The 20,131-nt window shown below is 47.4% G+C and overlaps 3 protein-coding genes across 4 annotated transcripts in view; 2 read left to right on the forward strand and 1 right to left on the reverse strand.

The window, feature by feature from the left end:
• Positions 1-20,131, forward strand: part of LOC125960040 (cGMP-dependent 3',5'-cyclic phosphodiesterase-like) — a 427,252-nt gene that overhangs the window by 272,597 nt on the left and 134,524 nt on the right. The window lies entirely within an intron of this gene.
• On the reverse strand, positions 1,396-4,399 carry LOC125959548 (ATP-binding cassette sub-family G member 1-like). Its single transcript, XM_049692372.1, has 7 exons — positions 4,285-4,399; positions 4,073-4,196; positions 3,426-3,997; positions 3,154-3,356; positions 2,210-2,378; positions 1,967-2,067; positions 1,396-1,893 (listed from the first exon to the last, which is right to left on the reverse strand). The coding sequence occupies exons 1-7, from the start codon at positions 4,397-4,399 to the stop codon at positions 1,396-1,398; spliced, it is 1,782 nt and encodes a 593-aa protein (XP_049548329.1).
• Positions 7,287-20,131, forward strand: part of LOC125960105 (out at first protein) — a 47,905-nt gene continuing 35,060 nt past the window's right edge. The window contains exon 1 of the mRNA XM_049693299.1: positions 7,287-7,882. Within this exon, the coding sequence (XP_049549256.1) occupies positions 7,748-7,882 (135 nt within the window). The 5' untranslated portion in view covers positions 7,287-7,747. The remainder of the gene's footprint in view (positions 7,883-20,131) is intronic.

Here is a 20,131-nt window from a genome sequence, read left to right on the forward strand (position 1 = left end):
CGAGCATGCGGTTCGCGATTTATGCCCACCGCGGAAATAATAAAATTCATCTCCTCCGCTCAGCATGCTCAGCCGGCTGATGCCTGTTCTGGTCTGGTCTGGTGTGGTGCTGCCTTCTCTCCATTTCCCGCTTTCTAGCTGCACGTGCAGTGAGAAAATTTATCTCGGATCGGGTGCAATTAAAGGGAGACATAAATTTAATTAAAATTGTAAATAAATTACACCCATTACGGGGGCCCACCAGACTGACTGGCCACTCGCTGGCCGGTGTCCAGTCGGTGCTAGTGCTTTATTAAAAGTTTTTATCCTTCTGCCGTCCTTTTCCATCCTCTGCATAATCTTCCCGCCGACGACCGAAGTTCAATCTTCGGCTCCATTTTCGTTGTGTAATGTGGGGCTTTTGTTTTTATCGTTTGATCAAGGCAGAACAGGAATCCCGTTCGAGTGGATCGGTGAAAATGCACCCCAGCTGATTACACGAGAGAGTGCAATTAATGTAGCTGCGTCACGTGGAATGACATAAAAAGAGGAGTGGGTTGATGGTCGTGAAATTGATTTAATGACCAATCTGACCAATAATGAATGTCGAAACGAATGATATGGATACGGGGGATACCAGGCCACTTCAATGTTGGCGTCAACCATCGAATGAATCCGAAGTACGGTAGCGTTACCGCGTATGTTGATTATCTCCTTCTTATCGTATTTTTTTCCGTACTACTCCAGTGGCAGTAATTGGATGCTCGAAAAGCTTCAGGCTACGGAAATGGCAGCCGTTTTTTTTACCTCGATTTCAACAAAAAAAAGATATGATCCATCAGTCCGTAACCTACGCATCGCTTGTGTGTGTTTTCTGCTCTTTAATTAGAGCTATTTTACCGGGTAGATTACGTTACTCGTGTCATATCCTGTTCCCGAGCCAATGATGCCATATTTTTGTGAAACTTCCTTACCATCATCATCATCATCATCATCATCACCACTGAGCCATCATCATTCACGTGGGTACTCCAGCTCCATCAACGTGTCAGCGGAAATTATGTGGTTTCGCATTGCCATTTGTAGTAGCTGCCGACCAGGTGCCTCGTGTGCCGGTACGTCGTTATCCTGCATGATGGATTCATATATGCTTTCGTATCTTATATGGCTTCTTGTACATCCAATCGTGTCGTTTCGCTCGATGAGGAACATTAATGCTTTAACTCTTAATTAGCGGCAGTGAAAGTGGCTGTTGTTGATGATTGGGGATTTTCCCTTCGACCGAAGGATATTTGTTTTCTATTTCCTGTTTGCTTAGCCTCTAGTCGCTTACAGCTAATCCCATTCCAGTACACTATACATGTAGTAAACAAGGAAGCATAATTACAGGCAGGTTGTTTGTCCGCTCCCGTCACGTCAGTCCTGCTTGATGCGCCTTCTCAGACTCATATACACGGCCAGCATCAGGATGGCGATCCAAACCAGTAGCGCCAGCAGATCGTACCCGTAGGCCAGATCGGGCAGCGAGACGAAGTCACGGAAGCGCTGGAGTTTCTTGAAGTAACAGAACACCTGCGGGCAGTCTAGGTCCGGCCGGTCGAAGCCATAGATTGCGTGCATGGCACCCTCGAAGGCGTACCGGACGAACGATACGTACATGAGGGGCCGCACCAGTGCCGAGGCTTCGCGCAAGGGGACGAAGAAACCGGAAAAGAGGGAAGCCGGCACCATGATAATGACGCTGACGAACACGGAGCTCTGCACTGGCAGCAGACTGCCGAGCAGCAGTCCGAGCATCTGCGAGATCCATCCAAACAGCAGACAGACCAACGCGAACGATCCAATACGCAGCCACTCGAGCGGTTGCGAGGTGAAGTAGTACACGATGAGGAAGAACACGGACGACGATAGGATCTGGAAGGGGGGTGGGACGAGTGGTGATCATGAAGTCAGGCCAATGTAATGCACCCCGCACGGACACACCTACCAGCGTTGGGAGCTCGACGATGATTTTTGCCAAATAGTATGCCCTCAGGGAGTACCAATTATTTTTGCTCTCCAGCACGAAGCTCGCCGATTCACGCGGGTCTGGGAATGTAGGGAGTAAAATTATTCGGTCTCCTGTATTGTTGACTCCGATGTTGGATAGTTTCCCAGCGCCCGAAGCGAGGTCCCCCATGCGAGGATGTCCAAATAGTAGTAGAACAAAAAAGGCGGTACAGCTACTTACACACGACAACGGCCGACACGATGCTGGTGAAGAAGATGGTGTACAGGCTGCTGATGAGAACTGCCGTGTTTTCGACTATGCGGTACGCGTTGTTGCCGGTATCGTAGAAGGCGGCACTGGTCAGGAGCGCGATGGCAATGTTAATCACGATACGGGCCTTAAACTGAAACTGAAGCAACCGCATAATTACAGGTAAAATGGTGAAAATGAGGGGTGGATGATAACATATCCGACCAGAGCAGCATCTTCCTATTGTTTGTGTTTCACCTATGTTAATCTCACTGTTTACACCATCCTACGCTAATCGATTGTTATATAAAATTAATTATTTCCACCTTCTTCGATTATCAACGTAAAGAGCTGTTTGATTGACGCACGACGATGCTTCCGACGACCTACCGCAACTAGTAAGGTGGTTATCAGTTTCGGTAGTTATCAGTGACGTAGCGACTAACTTGTCCTACTGATTGCTACAGTCTAATTCATTATTTCTTTAGTTTTTCCCCATTGGATCAATTTTTTAGTCAAATATATAATCAAAATACTATTTATGAACGAAAATGTGGTTCTAGTTTCCAAATTTTTGGACATAAATCTTATTGTAGGAATGTAACTAAAGCGTTGGTTCTCTACCTCTTGAGTAATGGGCTTGTATTCCTCTATTCCTCTTTGAGTAATCAGTTTTAAGAATTCATTATTAACTAGTGCATAAACTACGAATTATTTTTTGATTGATTTGTAGTCGTGGAGCATAACCAACGGAAAATAGGAGAATACCAAGATAGTTTCCTATCAAATGCATATTAAATGAACGCTTCATCATCGATTTACAATGAATAATAATGCATAAATGAATATAGTTTTATGAATCTTCAAGTATGAATGCCGCTGAACAGTAGTTTTAAACCGAAGAATTTAAATGGCAATTGAAATGTGCCACTTACCGAATTGCGGAGCGTACACTTGGCAGTGCGACGTAGCAGAACCATTAGCTGTTGGTGCGTGCTCAGTGCGTACCGTTGGTACGAACCATCAACACTTTTCTCCGCGGCTACTCGCGTATTGCCGTGAAAACTATCCGCTTCCTCTTCCAGCATAAGTCTTTTGAGTCGTTCATCTTCCTGCTCGAGACTGGCCACTTCGAGTGCTATGAGAAACGAAGAAGGAACGGAATCAGGTACCAAACCACTAATCGATCTAGCCGACGCGAACGTACCGTAATCGGCTGGATTGTAGGAAACGGGGCACACGAAACCAAACTCAGCAAATCGGGGCACCAAGGCCGTTGTCGGCCCGCTAAAAATACGGCGTCCCTTCGACAGCACGTACAGATCGTCTATCAGTGGTAGCTGCTGCGAATTCGGCTGATGAATGACGCATGCGATAACGCGACCTCGCAGTGCCAGCTGCTTCACATGCTTCATCAACTGGAAGGCGGCAACGGTGTCCAGGCCGCTGGTCGGTTCGTCCAACAGCATCACCCTAGGATCGGACAGCAGCTCGACACCGATGGAAAGCCGTTTCGCTTGCCCACCGGAGATGGAACCGACCAGCGTTCCGGCACACGGCTCAAGACCGAGGATACCGAGCATCTCCTGGATGCGGACCCGTTTCTCGTCGTAACCACCGACCGCTAGCTTGAACTCTGCCGCAAACCAAAGACTCTCCTCGACGGTCAGAGAAGGCCATAAACACACGTCCTGTTGGGTGTAGGAGATGAGCTTCCGTGACCGGTTCTCTGTGACACGCTGGCCATCGACCATCAGCTGACCGGTTACGTTGGATCTCCTGAGGAATAGTGTAGCACATAATTCGAATCACTTCACCTGGTATACACTCGTGTTTGCACTGGTGTTGAGTTACTTGAATCCGGATAGCACGTTGAGTAGCGTTGACTTTCCCGCTCCGGAAGGTCCTATGATGCCGACCAACCGCCCAGAACGGAACGTTCCGGATAGATTCTTTAGGATGGTTGAATGTGATCGATCTTGCGTGAAGAGGGAGAGGAGAAGTGCGTTGGACACGCACTCATTACACGCATCTATCACAGACGATTCACACTAGTTTATGCTTACCATGCGGATGTTTCACTCCGTAGGAGATGTTTTGAAAGGATAATTCAAACTCCGGAATGTCCGGAGTGCTTACAAATGTTTGCAAAGGAATTGCTAAGGTACTGTTGTCCGCCATGCTTTTCGTGTGGTCAGACAATGACTGGCAAGGTTTCGGCAGTGGCGCGATTATGGCATGCATGAGCATATAGCCAGCGAGTCAGCTGCGTTCCAAAGTCTGGCATGATAAGCCAGCCACGTGTTCTTGCTATGTGCTATGTATTTTTTTGCTTGTTTGCTAAAGTCTTTTCAATGCGATAAGCCTTTTTTGTGCTTGCAAAATGGAGTTTGCTGGACCCCAATGAGCTGCTGGATGAGTTTCATAATCAATCTCAAAACGTAAACATAACTCATCTGAATTGTTTTGTTTTCGTGAACGGCATTCTAAATTTGGACTCCCTAATCTGGCGCTACATCGCCGCTATTATTGACATAAAGGGTGTGGTGACAGTGGAGCACAAGAGAGCCGTGAAGGACAATGATTTGGAGTGAAGAAGGGAGGGCTACCATTCGTGGTCAAAATTGTAGAAATAATCCAATGACACACATGCTAGTGATAGGCACGACTCGCCGACGCCTACATAACAATATTGCCTATTGTTTCGAGCCCTCTTGTGTTTGTTGGCAAGAGAAACAAATACCGCACGAGGACACCGCAACTCCTCTGAATGGTTGGTAGCCACTGGTGGTACTGGTGCTTGTAGAGTGGTTTCCCTTTTAAGTTTCTCAACATGGCTCTAACATGGCACAGATTTGGTGCCGACCCGTTTGTACATCCACCGACCATGGTACTCAAACCTTCGTTCGAATGCACAAGGAAGCATCTTCGCTCTGTTGTCCTATTGCTGCCGGCGAATCGGCCTACAAGCCGGAACACTTCAAACCGAAAGGGACTCTTCACAAACTGCCTGCCGTTGGGCATGAGACTGTTGTGTGTGTGTGTGTGCGTCGTGTATTTCAAATGGCTTGCGAAACTGGGTCAAACCAAGTGATTTGCTGTTAATCGTTGGAACGTTGGTTCTGTTACGTTAAACTTTGACATACATTTCATACAGAGATCCCTGGTTTTGGAAATGGCACATTACATTTACTTTAGAGGTAACTGATTTACAAAACTCTTTACTTGAAGATGGAAAATGAAAAACTTTAAACTTTTGTAAGCTAGTCCTCCCAAAACATGCTTAATCAAAGGCAATAAATTGTCCAGCGTATGTTGCCATGCGGACTCAGCATGAAGCTGCTACACCTTCCAGAGGGATTTGCGGTATCAGGATATCGAAACACATACCCAACACACACTAAACTGTGCCCAGCGGTTTTCAAAAAACTTTCAGAGAAAGGTTAATGGCGCGAACGGGATACAAAGTTACAGAAGTGTCGCAAAGGTTGGACGTGATATAGAACTTTTGAGGATCTTTAGAATGCTCTGGAGAGAACGGAGAGCAGTGAGATAATGCGCTCTATCTTTTTCCGAGTTCGTTGTTAAAACCGTCAACCCCCGTTTGGATTGCCGATGGTTGCGAGCGTTTGCGCGATCGTATGTGTCGATAAGGAGATAATGCTTTAACGCAGGTCTATGGTTCTGTTAGGGATGACCTTTTGAAACTTTCTGAAAACGTGCTAGACCATCGACAGAAGCGCATGAGTCAGTCTTATCCTTTGTAACCGGGAGGGGTTTCATTTATTTGTGTTCCTTTTGTTTTTGGGAGGAAGCGATAATCAAACCAGTGAGTTTTGTTTTGAATGCACATTACATTTGAATGTCAACTAAATTCTCATAATATACTCGTTTCATTACTTATTCTAATAATCGGACAGCAAACATATGGCTCGTCCTCTTCTTAGATGTGTAAAAAAAGTTATCAGTGCGATACCGTGCGTCTCCATCGAATTCTGCGTTTAATTAAAAGTGAAGGTACATTAATTAACTTTGCAGATAAAAGGAGTTATTAAATACTGAAAATAGTTGCTTTCCGTAAGCTGTATTGCTTTGTTATATTTTGGTTTTTTAGTTTTTTTTAACTTTTTCCCTTGTTTTTTTACTTTAGTTTTTTTAACTTTTTTCCTTGAAGATAGCATAATTCAGCTAATTCATTAAAAAAGATAGTTCATATCAAAAAGAAAAGCGGTTGCGTCTGTCAATTAAAATCTGTAAATTGTATTGTGATAGAATGTAAAAGGGTGTTTCAGACTATATTAAAGGAAAAAAGATATGGAAGTAAACGTTATTGTTGTGATCAGGCCCCATTAGAGAGAGTTTCTTCACCAAAACTGCGAACCGGCATTCTTTCTATACATCCGCTATCCTTGAAAGACAAACATTTGTTTGCAGGGTACTCATTCGATGAGAGTCCTTTTGTATGTTTCACGAGCCGAAAGCTCTCAATTCCGAGCGCTGAATGTCAAATCAGCGGTGGTTCATCGTCAGAACTCAACAGCGCTGAGCTGCCCGATATGAATCTAAAATAGAACAACATTGGAAACAGAAAAGAATAATGAAAAACAAATTATATTAATGAAATTAATCGATTTTTTTGTTTAGCATGTTTAACGATGGTAAATTTACCGAAGCTTTAGTGAATTGATAATTGAAAATATGGTATTTGTCTATCTTCCTTGAGATGATGCTGATGATCATCGCTTAAACCATAGTTTTATTACCCCTGGAAGACATCAATAACAAGTCTTAAAACACTACACGTACTATTCTGATCGTGTTGTTGATCAGGATGCTGATCAATGTTGCCATTTTGCTACCTGCTCATCACGGAGGCTGGCTGGCATCGCACCGTGCTTATGTCGTGTGGGTTCTTGGGCTGCTGCAGCATAAACCTTTCGTACTGAGTTCAACATGAGTGAGAATGAATTGTGACCGGCGCACGTTCGGCATTCGTGGAACTCATCTATGCTTCCTCGAACGTTGTCGTGTCGCCATCACTTTATTATGTTTTGATCAGCCGGACGAAACAGGCAACTGCTCGTACGCTCGTGTTCGTGTTTCTGGCAAGACAACAAGTTCTTCACTGTCTCTCGAAAATAAAATATTAGAAATAAAAACCGGTCCGCGTTCGTCGGGAACGTGATATCGGCGACGCGAGGTATTGAACCGTGATTTTACAATTCCGTACGTGTCTCGGCCAATTAAGGCGGTGCTGCCGCGGCTGGGCATGATGAAGTGCGTGAAGTGATTGGTAAATCATGTGCGATTGTGCTCGTAAGATCAGAAACGGGCATGACGAATAATTCGCCTTCGCTTTGTTGACGTGTTTGCATCATCATCATCGTCATCGTCATGGCCCTGAAGTGTGCCGTCTGCTGATAAGTGATTCATCTCGTCGAGCCCGTTCCCGGGGGTGGAAGTGCTAAATGCCGTGCGGTCGGTTCGTTGTGTTGTTTCGGTGAAAAACAGTGAAGTAAGGCAGCGGAAATGAAGAGATGCAAAGTTGACCAAAGGCGGACCTGCATCGGTGTCGCGGGCATGCCGCACCTGTTTGTTTTACTCGGTGTTTTTCATCTCGCTTGCCGAGTGTCAGCACAGCTCATCATAAATGTACAAAATCAGGTTAGTGAAGGCCATCTTTCGATGGGTTCTTATAGATATTGAATACCCATCTGATTATGCGCGACATAAAAAGTGTGTCTTTTTGTCAATCCCGATCATTAATAGCTACTCTCGAGTGTTTGAACGAGAGCAGTGTTCAGAAACGCATATAAATAGCATAGAAATGAATTAGTGGTCGATGCATCGCTCTATTGTTAAAATTTCGTAAAGAAACATAAACACATATTTTGGTGTTTCGTGTTTTGGTTCCAGGGTAAAAAAAACTCGAGGTTTTTGACGTTTCGAGCCGCACCGTTGTATTTGTGAGGCCGCGTTCCGTTGTGGTGGTGCATTATTTACCATTTTACGTCCTCATTCTCACTACCCGGAGTCTCACTTGCTCACAAGATTCCACGAATTCCGCATAGTGAGAGTCGGCACGGTGAGAAGATTTAAAATGTGGATGAGACAAAGCATTGAACGAGAGGCTTGTCTACATTTTTCGAAAAACAGCTTGAGTTTTATGTTACTAAAACGAATTATAATACTTTTTATTTATTTATCTACATTTTCTACAAGTGATGTGCATGATCCTAATCATATTAAGCACGATAGCATGAAACGATTAAGTACTGTAATGACCTCGTCGATCGAATGATAAAAGCTGAACGTAATTCCAATGAAATACTTTATGAACCTGCGATGTCGATGCTCTCTTGGCGATGAGCATAAGCTAGATCCTTACTGTTGCTCATAACGAACCACGCCAGACTGCCACCGTCTTGCCGTATTCGGAGTTATCATCACTCATGTGAATAGGTGTCCACGGTGGAGTAGTGTTTACTCCATAAGGACCAATCCTCGGTGCAATGCTTTAATCTCAGGAATGTAGCCTGGCAGTGGCATGGGCCGCTGTTCCAAGAAGTGATTATTTTCGTATCTTATTTAGACAACCGCTCCATCATCCACAGGCCAGGTTGCTCCGACAGCGCCATACCTCAACACACGTGCAGAAAGTCGACTGAAGATGGAGCAGACTGTTAATTGAACCCAAATATCTTGAAGGTTTCCGGTGAATCGCGCTATTTCGGTTCGCGCGAACCGGCCACAGAGCGAGCAGTGCTTTTGCCAGGACAAATATTTATCCAATTGCCCGCCGGTTCGGTTACCCTCAGCTAACCGAAACAACCAACCAACGAACCAACCGCTGCCCGACCTGCGACCTGCCTGACGCACAGGTCTGAATGAGGATTGCGATTTGCTGACAAAAATGGCTAACCTTCCGGAATGTTCCGGCGGGCATGTGTAGCGACAGGGCGCACATCCGCATACCAACGCTAGGCGGCGTGGTTTATCGATTGTGTGGCGGGAAACGGGGAAAGCGGCACATTCCGCGTTCGGGCAGTGAGGCCGGGGCACGTTTTTGGTCCGATGATAAAGAATTAATGGTAGCCGTAATCCGCTGTCCGTCTTTTTTGGCCACATCGGCATCGTTTTCGCATCGTGTGGGACCGAGAAATGGCATCACATTCGTCCGGTTTTGGGTTGGCCGGTTTTTCTTCCCTCTGATACCGATCCCGAACCCGAAACATATCGTGGCCATTTGGCATTTTAATCGCATGTGCTGCCCGTAAATACACGCGCAACCACCAACGGCAGGGAGTTTGATGGCAAAAAAGGGCAAATGGAATGGTTTGAAAAATGTCTGGAATTTCGGAGTGGAACGCGTATCGATCAGAAGGTAGAGCGATAGAAACATCCAAAGTATGTTGCGGGCCGATTGGGTGCACCGTGAGAGCCTGTTTGTGTGTTACAATGCTGCTTGTAACGAGCATTGTGGGGCATTCTTACACAAACAGTCGCGTTTTTTGCGTTGCAATCACAATCTACCATAAATCCCATTGTCTAGCTTAATCTTCTTTGCAGTTGATGCAGCTTGAGCTGCACTGAAAATCATGATTAACGTTTCAAACCTAACACTACAAAATCAACATAATTAAATAACGATAACAATAATCTGCATAAACAGCAGCGCGTCATCCGGTCCACCGGTCGGGGCCGAGGACGAGCTTCACGAGAGCTACCGTGGCGAAGGCGATTTGCGTTAGCAAAATTTCGGACGCTCAATGGCCATTTTTGATGGGATCGTTGCTTTCGTGTGCCATGATGTGCCATGCGTCCGTGGCATGGTCCGGACGTGCCTGGGCGTAAAAGTTGTTTTCGCATCAATTGCCTGTGTGCGCTTGCTAGCATCCACATCCACTGCTCGCTGCTTGATTGGTGTTGGTGTGTAATACTACAAATTGGCTTGTAGACATGGCCGAGTAGTAACCACGGGCCGGGGCCGGAGTTGATTAGTGCCGGACCGGAGGGTGGAGCAATTCATTTTTCGCGAAGCGAAATTGGGAACGTTTTGTTTGCTGCCAGCATGCGTTTCATTTCGCCGAACCCAATCATCGAATTGGGTACGTGATAAACATATTTTTGCTAAACTAAACAGGCATAGACTAGGAAGGATATACCTCGCCGTCGCCGTTAACTCAAGCACTTCTAGCAGTATTGCTTCTACTTTGTGATATTTCGTACCATTGTATTTGTTGCGTTCGTTCGCAAACAGTTACTGTAATAAGGTAGAATATTATTGTACTAATATTCGAGAAACAAGGTTCGATAAATGAAAGCTAGATAAAGCTTCTGCAGAATATGCTTTCTTCAGACAATTGCGTTGCTGAATTTATATCTTTTCCTTCTTGACAGTTTGGGCATAAAAAATGATGAACACGCATGTCAAAGTCAGAACACTTACAATTCTGACGTGCTATAAATGATGAAAGCCGGAAACGGAGTTCGGCTACCACCTGAGGCTATGGCAGCTGTTTTCGCAACCTGTCAGCTTGATAGCTTTAGCTCCTGATTTCAACTCACACAAGAGTGATCACAGCATCAAGCTTGCGAGATAAAGCATCAGATATTTGGAATTCTTCGAGCAATTTGTTTTGAATTTTAGATGAACTCCTCGCTCCTCACTTTCGACTTGTACGATTGGTTCGGTTCGTTGCGTATGCGAGGAATGCATTGTCATTAAAATCTGTAAGCCAAAAACCACCAAAGAGGTCGTCACTGACGGTAACCACAACGTCAGATTCCGGTCGCTGGCATCTGGCATAATGAAAGGATTTCTGTCCGTGTCGAACGTGATAGAGTCGCATTGCGAGCGAACTCTGGCTGCTTTTGGTCGCTATTTCCCGTTGCGTCTCTTCAACTATCGACCCGAGAAACGGCGAAGAGCTTCTCCGCATACCGAGCCTGCGGGGTTCGCCCCATTGTGCCGAGAAGGGAAAGGAACCGCAAAACGCAATCCATTTGCTGCGCTGTTGGAACAAATTTATATTGAGACGAGGGCGGTGGTCACGAAATTTAATCAGAACATTTCCTTGCGTACGCAGCACGGGGTGCCACGGCCCTGACGCCCTTTGTTCGATTAGCTGTTCTGCTGGCGATTGACGGGGTTGCTGACGTCTGGTCGATAAGCGAGAGCTTGAGTACGGTTGGTTGGTCGATTGGAAGGAGGCCGGAACCGGTGTGTTGCGTGTCTGGCTACCACATGGTCCCCGTAGTCGAGACGGCGAGGTGGGGATTAGATTAAAGTTTGGCATTTTCATTAAAAACATACCTGACCCCCTGTTCCGTTGGTGCGTGTCCGTCGTGTCGTGGCGGTGTGACCGTAGGCTGGTGAAATAGTGCCATTAGGTTGGGGCGTTGCGTGAGAATTGTAGATAAATCCTTCGGTAAGATGTGTGCTACTTGGCATCTTACTGCGTGATAGTACGCGTCGATAAGAGCTTGTGAAGAGAGGAATGGCGGAAATGATGACAGGAAATAGACGGTTCTTGGAAGAAAAGCTGAAGCTGAAGAATGAAGAAATAGTTTTTTTTCGGGATAAAAATGGTGGATTGTTTGCTAGAAAATTCTACTGTTCATAAGTCTTTGAATAAGCATCGAGGCATTGCGAAAAGAATGTCAAAGAAAAGAAACTTTTCATTCTACTCCACTTCCTGCGAAAAAATATCCAATAAATACAAATTGAATTTACGAAAAAGAGAAAGCAAGACGCTAGAGCAAGTATCCTGCCAGAGGTAAGTGACAGAGTTATCTGTTGTTGTTGTTGTTGTTGTTGTTGTTTCGAGTAAATTCACTCCCGAACAATACGGACGCAGCGGAGCGAACTGAACCGTACCGTATTTGCCGATCCTAACGCGTCGCTAAGCAAAATTGATTAGAAACAAAACGGAACAAATGTTCTATCCAATCAAATCGGTTATTGAAAAACAAATCCTTCTGCGCCTGGGCCCTCCCCATCCCCGTAGGGCAGGCGTCCGACCGACCGACCGATCGAGGTTCCAGCGAGTCTGTCATATCCTACCCCGCTCACACTGCTCGCAAGAAGTCAATCGTATCAATCAACTGTGGAAGACGGAATGGCAAAAGAACAAAAGAAAAGTATAAAAAGCGGAGACGCGAACACATCCAAATCCCCCCCGTTCGTTCGTTCGTTCATGTTGCGCACAGAGCACCGTGAACCAAGTCAGCTGCCAAACAACAAGCAAACTGTAAACATCAGAAAGCTCCGGAGGGGACCGAAATAATATGCAAAAGGAACGCCAGACACAACTCTCTCCTCCCCGGAACGCCAACAACGTCGGTGTCATATATTTCTCGGCTGGCATATCCAGGGGCGCAAGAGCTCGCCTCCCGTGTGTGTGTGCGTGTGTGTGTGTGTGTGTGTCCGTGTGTTTGCATTGTGAAATTTCATTTTTCTTCCGTTGACATCGTCTTAGATTGGACTGGTGTTGGTGGTGGTGGACCGGCTTGGGCTCGTGTACCCCTGCTCAACTTAACACATCAGGCCCTTGTCAGCGAGCTATCACGAATTTCCATCGGGACCAACGGTAAACCTGGCGGCCACTCCGCGCCTTTGTTGTGCGTTGCCCATTTTGTTGTTGCTTTGTTTGTCACGCTTCGCCACCATCGTGCGTGCGAGTGGTTGTTGCATTGTTGTAGCCCAGAAGCTTACAAGACGTGCGTGTCCGTACCGCGGTACCTCCGCGCCGGGGGCTGTCGTGCGTAGCGACGTGCTACGCAACGTCCTCAGCTCATGCTAGCACATGATAGCAGTTCTCTGCAGAGAAAGCTTCGAGGTGTTTTTTTTCTCTCTCGCTCGTCTTTAAACGGTTTTTTAGAACAAAGCCTAAGGTAACATTTAAGGAAAGCAATAAAAACACATGCTCGGTGCGATGGAGGCGCCAGGTGGCTTGTAATTTTGAACGAAATTTTATATGAAACAAAAAAAAGCGTTAATCAATGACGTTGAACGAACGGGACGGAAAAGGGGAATAAAGGATAAAAAAATAAATTTCAAGCAAACGTGTAGCGAACGTCGGCTTACGCACCACCACCAGTAACCCTGGCCGCTAGTGGCTGGTATGTGTGATTTAGCTGCTGCTGCTGCTGCCGCCGCGCGCTGCTGCTGAACTGCGGAAAGTGTAAATTTATCGTCTTCGTTCGTCTTTCCACCACCAGCACCACCACCAGCACCACCATCATTCATCTTCTATTTTCCACGGGGCTCGGGGTTTTTGGACCACATTCTTTTCGCTCCGCGCCACTATGTATAGTACGTTTCGGCTTTACTTTGGAACCTCAAAGGAACTCGGGTCGGGAAGGGTGGTGGTGGTGGTGGAAAAAAAAATGGTCATCCCGTTGATCCAAGAGCTTACCGGGGAGAAGGGCATAAGGGCATGACTGGTGCACCGCCAAGCACGAGCGCTCCGGCACCGGCAACGCTCTTCTTATCAAGTCAACGTCGTCGTTGTCGTCGTCGTTGTGTGTTGCTGCTGCGCTGATGCCTTCCATGTTTATGACTTTAAGGCACGGTAGTGGCTCTGTGTGTATGTGTACCCGTGTCTGTTTATGCGCATGTCGTGCCGTTTGATGCGTGCGATCGTTGAGGCCGGGCTGGCCGGGGTCTTTTTTTTTTGCGTACCTTCTTATTTTATTTTTACATTTAATAGTGATTATGGCGCCAGTTTGCCTGCATTATGGAGAGGCGTGCCTATCAGCGAAGAAGCCCTTCGTTCTCCTCGTCGTCGTCAGCAACAGCAGCGCCGTCATCGTCGTCGTACGGCCGTTGCTCCCCGGCTCTCCTGGTTCCTCTTGGCGGGAGAATGGTTCTCGCACGATTAGAACCATGAAGCTGTAAGGAAGCAGGAAGCACGAGGGAGCTATCCGGAATGGTAGAATAAAATCTAACGAGACCTATGAGGCACACACACACACACAGTGATGATCGCCCGGTGCTGGAGTGGTAATGGTGGTCGGTTGGTCGGTTGCTCGGATACGCCTTGATGCTATGATGCGCCTTTAACGCGTTTATCTCGAGTGAAATGGCCGTGGAAATGGAAAATGGGTCGTCGTCGTCGTAAATGCGTCCGATGTGAGGGTTTGTGCTTGCGTGTGTGTGTGTGTGTGCCAGATTTACCATTCGCATTCCTTCTTCACCAGCTAATGGTGCAATCCCTTACTCTAAATGATAATCTTTTATTTCATTTTCCACCCCCGGAAACGATACATGCAGGCACACCGCGTAAATGGTTGGTGCGATTAAATTGAAACAAGCAAATCCGTACCGGCCCCGGCACAAACCATTGTGCTCGCTCGCGCGCCGCCCATCATGATTTATCGTCAATTAATGTTCTCGCCGATAGCAGCGAGTCGCCAGCTGACGTTTATGATGTTTTATGTGCCCGTGCCTGTAGGTTTGCCCGCTGTGCTGTGCCTTTGCTGTGTCATCAAGCTCAGGTTCTAATTCATGATGGACCAATGGAACGCGTCCTCGTTCTCGTTCCTTCCTCGTGTTTTTGGGTCTCCATTTTGCTGCTCGCGTACCACATGCCACATTCCATTTGTTTGCTTAGTTGTTTCCCCGTTTTCTTTGCTCCTCCTTCTCCTCCTGCTGCTCCTCCTCCTCCTAGCCCCTTTTTTTGCATTCGCAATTTACGAGCGTGTAGTACGACGGCATGAATATGAATGCGAACCATGCGGACGGTGAGAAGAGAAGGGTGAACCGAATGAGGTTTGAACAAGGGGTTGGTTGGTTTCTTTTTCGGGGGTAATATAGCCTTCATGCCTATCCAGCGTTCGCCCGGTGGCGTGGTGGTGCAGCACAGTACGGTGAAACAGGCGGACAGGCGGCCGGCGCTCAAACAAAATGCGTGAATAAATATTTAGCTTCCGACCATGTACCAACGGGCCTAGCTTTAGGTAACAACAACTACCACTATCGTTGCTCCTGAATAGCTTGTAGCTGCGGTAGTGTTTGGGCAGCGCAGTGGAAAGCGAACCAGTGGAGGAAAACCAGAGAACTAACCTTGGAATGGTAAGCAGAACCAACTCACCAGGACAACCGCACACAATCACACACACGAACAGTGAAGGAGCTGGCAAGAACAGCAGCAGCAGCAGCAGCAGAGGGCTCTCGAGTCGTTCCATGTCTCGAGTGTTCTCGAGGACGGCCGAGATTCGCCAGCGTCATGCATGATGTGTCAGAGAGAGTCGGAGAGAGAGTTCAGTGTTCCGGCCTTCCTTTTCATCTGGCCAGCGCCGGTTGTGCCGGTAGCAACCAGTCGCTTCTCGTTTTCGGTTCACGTTCACTGTCCTCTCGCTAGACCGGAAGCTAAGCTTTCATATATATAAATGTAGGAGAAGGAAAGAAAAAAAATGAGGAAAATGATAGAAAGGACCCGAAGCCAGAACCCTGTTTCGTCGTTAACCGGTCTTTGCTGCTGGTGCTACTACTGCTGGTGCCCCGGAGATATCCTTAACCGATTCGCTTTTCATCTGTAGTTTTGCTACCACTTTTTTTTTTATCCTTTGCTCGTTCTATGTTTTTGCTTTCTTATCATAAATCACCGGGAAAACCAACAATTTGGGTTGCCCCCGCCCCGTTCCGTGCACCTCCTCTTCCTCTACGGAAACCACACGTTCCTCACCCCCTTCACCGACCGGGACGGGATTACATGAGCCGTCCGGAACGGATCAGTTTTCAAAAGCTCTCCTCCGCCTCCGGCTTTAGTTCCGGTAAAGTTGCCGGAGTTGTTGTTGATCAAAAGTTGGGTTTTCCGAGTTTCCGCCCATGGCCTATGACTGCTGCTTCTGCTGCTGCTGCTGCTGCCGGTCTGATGATTGCTTTTGGTACGATGGTTCGTTGCCCGCTTTGCTTGCTTGCTTGCTTGCTTGCATGGTGGTCGGCTATAGCCCCGGTGGCCGGTGGCCGGTAGCGGTCGGTAGCCGGTATCGTTACTATTTCCATTATAGCTTCCATTATTATGTTTATTATCAGATTGCCGCCATTATTAGTGATGTTTTTGAGGTCAAATATGGTACGATAGGGGCCAAGAATCTGTTCCTACTGCTGTTGTTGTTGTTGCTGCTGCTGTTGTGTGTGTATGTGTGTTTGTAAAATGTTGTTCCAGTACTCGCTTCGCCTCCCCCCAGGGGCCACTCTTTTGGCAAACGATTTCAGGGCCCGGTACTCGTCTGCTCCGTCTACCGGCAGCCGATTTGATGCGATGCCAAGTACGGATTTCATATTTTTAGCCCAACCGTCCGTTGGCGAGCCGCCCAGGGGTTTTTCGGGGTGTGCGCATTGGGCAACATAATCTCACTAATGGATAAGTTTTTAGCAATGGTCTCGAGTCACCGAATGGTACCGAGAGGCCTACCCCGGGAGCAGAAATTCGAAATCTGGGCGCCAAACGCTGTCCGATTGTGATCGTTACCAATTAACGAAATCACGGCACTTGCCTCGGTCTGGCATCGATCTCTGGTGGTTCTAGTAGCAGCAGCAGCATTTGGCCATCAAACTGCTTCCTAGACCGTCTACCAATGCCACGGCGCAGCGGCAGCCTGCAAGGAAGGCACCGGGTTTGATGAACAAACCCCGATTGGTCTTTTATTACAGTTTCGGATCGGGAGTTTCCTCTCTCTCTCTTCAAATATCGATCGAACGACCGAGGGAAATGGAGAAAGGCGCGAACGTACCCAAAAAAAAGGAGAAGACGAAAAAAAAAAGGTTACCCAGCAGCCGTTTCGAAGCGATGGTCTCGAGGGAGAAATAGAAGCGAACCAAAAAGGGGAACGAAGGGCTGCATTGAGATCGGGTGGTGGGGCTGTGGGAAAAGGGAATTCGATCTGTTCCGCCAATGGACACACACAAACACACACACACACCTCGTCTGCTTAACGAAATTGGTATTGGTAAAATATTTCCTTTGGGCCAGATTTGTGCGGAATTGGTTTGAATGCTGGTTGCCTCGGGTTCGTCGGCCTCGGCCTCCGTCCTGTTCTTCGCTCCTCCTCGCGTGGGTGGTTCGCATAATTCAAAGGAGCTGCGGGAGGAGAAAATAAGGGACAACGCACTGTGACAGGGATTCGGACTCAGAAAGGCAACATGAAATTGGCAAAATTATGAAATAGTAAGGGGGCCTGCCCCGGTAGCCAGCCTCCTCCTGCTATCGAATGGCGAGCGGCTGACGAGGGAGCGCGTTACTTCATAAATTAGAAGACGCAACGCAACCCTCGGGAGTGCCGAGTTCGGGACCGGACTCCGGAGATGGCATTAATCCTTCCCGGAATTGTCGCCTTTCGATCGGTCTCGGTCGCTTTCGATCGCCAATCTGTTTCGACATCCGGCCGACAACTGCTCGTCCTTTTCCGTCCCTTTTCCCCACCCTCCCCTCCAGACCACTGATAACGATCGAAGGTTTCGTTTTAATAAATTTCGTAAAAGTTTGATGATCCTTCCGTGGGGTGGTTCCGAATGTGGTTTCGAAGGGGAAAAAGGGATCGGGGGATGTTTCTGTCGATATTTTATTTCCTCGCGCGCCCATCTGCCCCATAGAAGAAGGTGGGTGGAAATGTGTTTTTAAAATGCCGGACACGTCACGGGAGCAGCAGCAGCAAAGTTCAATGATTTTTGCTTCGATCGTCGGCCATTAGTGCGCCCGAGACCGAGGTGAAACGAGGGAAAGAGGGGCTATCGTGGGATCGATAATTTCCCGTGTTAGCTCGATTGGAACCGGATAAGTGCTTTTACAATCCGACAACGCGCCACTTTTCCTGCATTCTCCTTCTCATCCTCCTCCCTAAAGACCCTTGCGGGAGATACATTTCGAGCGGTTTTTCTTGGGAGCGAGGTTTTTTTTTTGTTCGAAATTTTCTTTCCATTTCTACCACCATCGGGATCAATGGTCCTTCCCAGAAGGGCCTGTGTCCAGGGGTTTGATAAGAGCAAACATTTAAATTCATGTCACGCTCTTCGATCCGATTAGCCGAACGTCTGCTGTCAGCGAGGAGTAGCAGCAGCAGCAGCAGTAGCTGGAGGAGCTGGTTTTGCTGACGTCTGTGAAGGCAAAATAAATACTTCCGAAGGGGCTACTCGCTCGCTCTTAATCCACTGGTCCAAGAAGGCTTTTCTTATTTGCCTGCCTGGCGTTGGCTGAAGTTGGCAACCAAGTAGGCAGTTGCCGTTGATCTAGCCGTCCATCAGCGAAAAATGATGGAAACACTAGCGAGCGAATACCAAAAGAAAAAAAAACCCAACGAGGAAACTACCACAAAGGTACGGAAAATGGGCGCACACTGTCCGGCGGAAGACAATCCGACAAATTATGCCACTTCATCGGACAGCATACAAATGATTCATTGCGCTTCGTCGCGACTTCGCGCTCCGTCGTGAACCGTTCGCGAACGATGGGTTTGGGGTGTTTATCGGGAAATCTTAAATCACATTAACATTCTTGGCCATTTTTCATCCTCTTCTTCTTCTTTTTCTGGGGGTTTCTTTCGCTTCGACAACCGAGCACTCGGCCACTCGGGTAGTTGACTTTAGACGCGATGGTTGCCTTCCTGCCTTCGTCGTTCGCTTCCGGTCGTTCGTTCGTTTGCTGACTGACCTTTCACTTCGATGCTTCTTTCGCTCAAGGAAACATTTATCATATTACAATTTTGATGTATGGAACGCTTTTATCCTCGCATCAGCAACACTTCGATGGTTCATTGGTGGCAGGGAGGAATGTGGGCGAAACCGGAGGCTTCGAAGAAGGTGATTGTTGTATCAGGATGAAGGTTGACTTTGCTCATCAATTTGGAAGAAACAATACCGGCGCTGCTGCTCTCTGCACTCAATGGCTGATAAGAATATGGCTGGAGTTCCTTGAAGGGTCATCAACTTGTCACAACATGGATACAGTAAGTTGGAGGGCAGCTGTCCAATCCCATCCGGAACCAATAAGATGGTTTGTTTCAACAATTAATTCTGCTGTTATTGCCTCTCTGTTAAAGAAGATATCCTAAAGCAACACTAAAGATACAAATATTACTATCGACTGCCCTCGGTGCTCCTGTAAAGGGTGTCACGATGCTCTTCGGAAAGCAGGGGCCATCGTTAGCCGAATTCTCTATGCTTTCTAGCCAGACGGCCCTTCGCACCGAGGGCCACAACACTTTTGGATCCACTCTATTTACTCCACGCCTTTATCCGTGCAAACTGTACCTTCTGTATGAGGCTTCTTGTGCTTGCCATTGTCCATGCCAAGGTTGTTCGCATCCGGTGGAACTGCTGTAGGAGAGAACAGACCGACCCACCGACCGCTTGGCACCAGCGCTATCACCAGGAAGTCTAAGAAAGTCGTAAACAAAATAAAAGAACAGCACAAAAAAGGACCAACTTTTCCGCTTTTGACCACCTACTTCCTCTCGCTACATAACACCGGCCACGCTTGCACGACAACACGCCAGTACGAGGAGTTCATTCCCCTTTCCCGTGGTGAGTGGTGCTTTCGTTTTCCCTTTTTCATGATGTCGCCTTTGCCAGGAGTGTGGGGAGAGTTCCTCGACTCGGTTTCTGCACACAGGTACGTTGGTCGAAAGTGTCCTAACTTATTTCCTGCGACAGTCAGACCTTTGTTGTTCGACCGAGCGACGGGCCGACCAGGCCAGACTCGCGAAGAGACTGTTGCGCGCGCGTACCTAATGGACGAGGAATGAAATCACAGCTCGCGAACGTGAAACGTCGATATGAAAGGAACGGAGTCCCAACAACGCACTGGACTGGAACAACGAACTGATGGTGCAGAACTTCAAGGAAGATGAAGAATATTCTTCTTTTGGTGGGAGTGCGAGATGTTTTGATGGGTAAATAGCCGTGGCCAC

Source organism: Anopheles darlingi, chromosome 2 (genome assembly GCF_943734745.1).
Source record: "Anopheles darlingi chromosome 2, idAnoDarlMG_H_01, whole genome shotgun sequence".
NCBI lineage: Eukaryota > Metazoa > Arthropoda > Insecta > Diptera > Culicidae > Anopheles > Anopheles darlingi.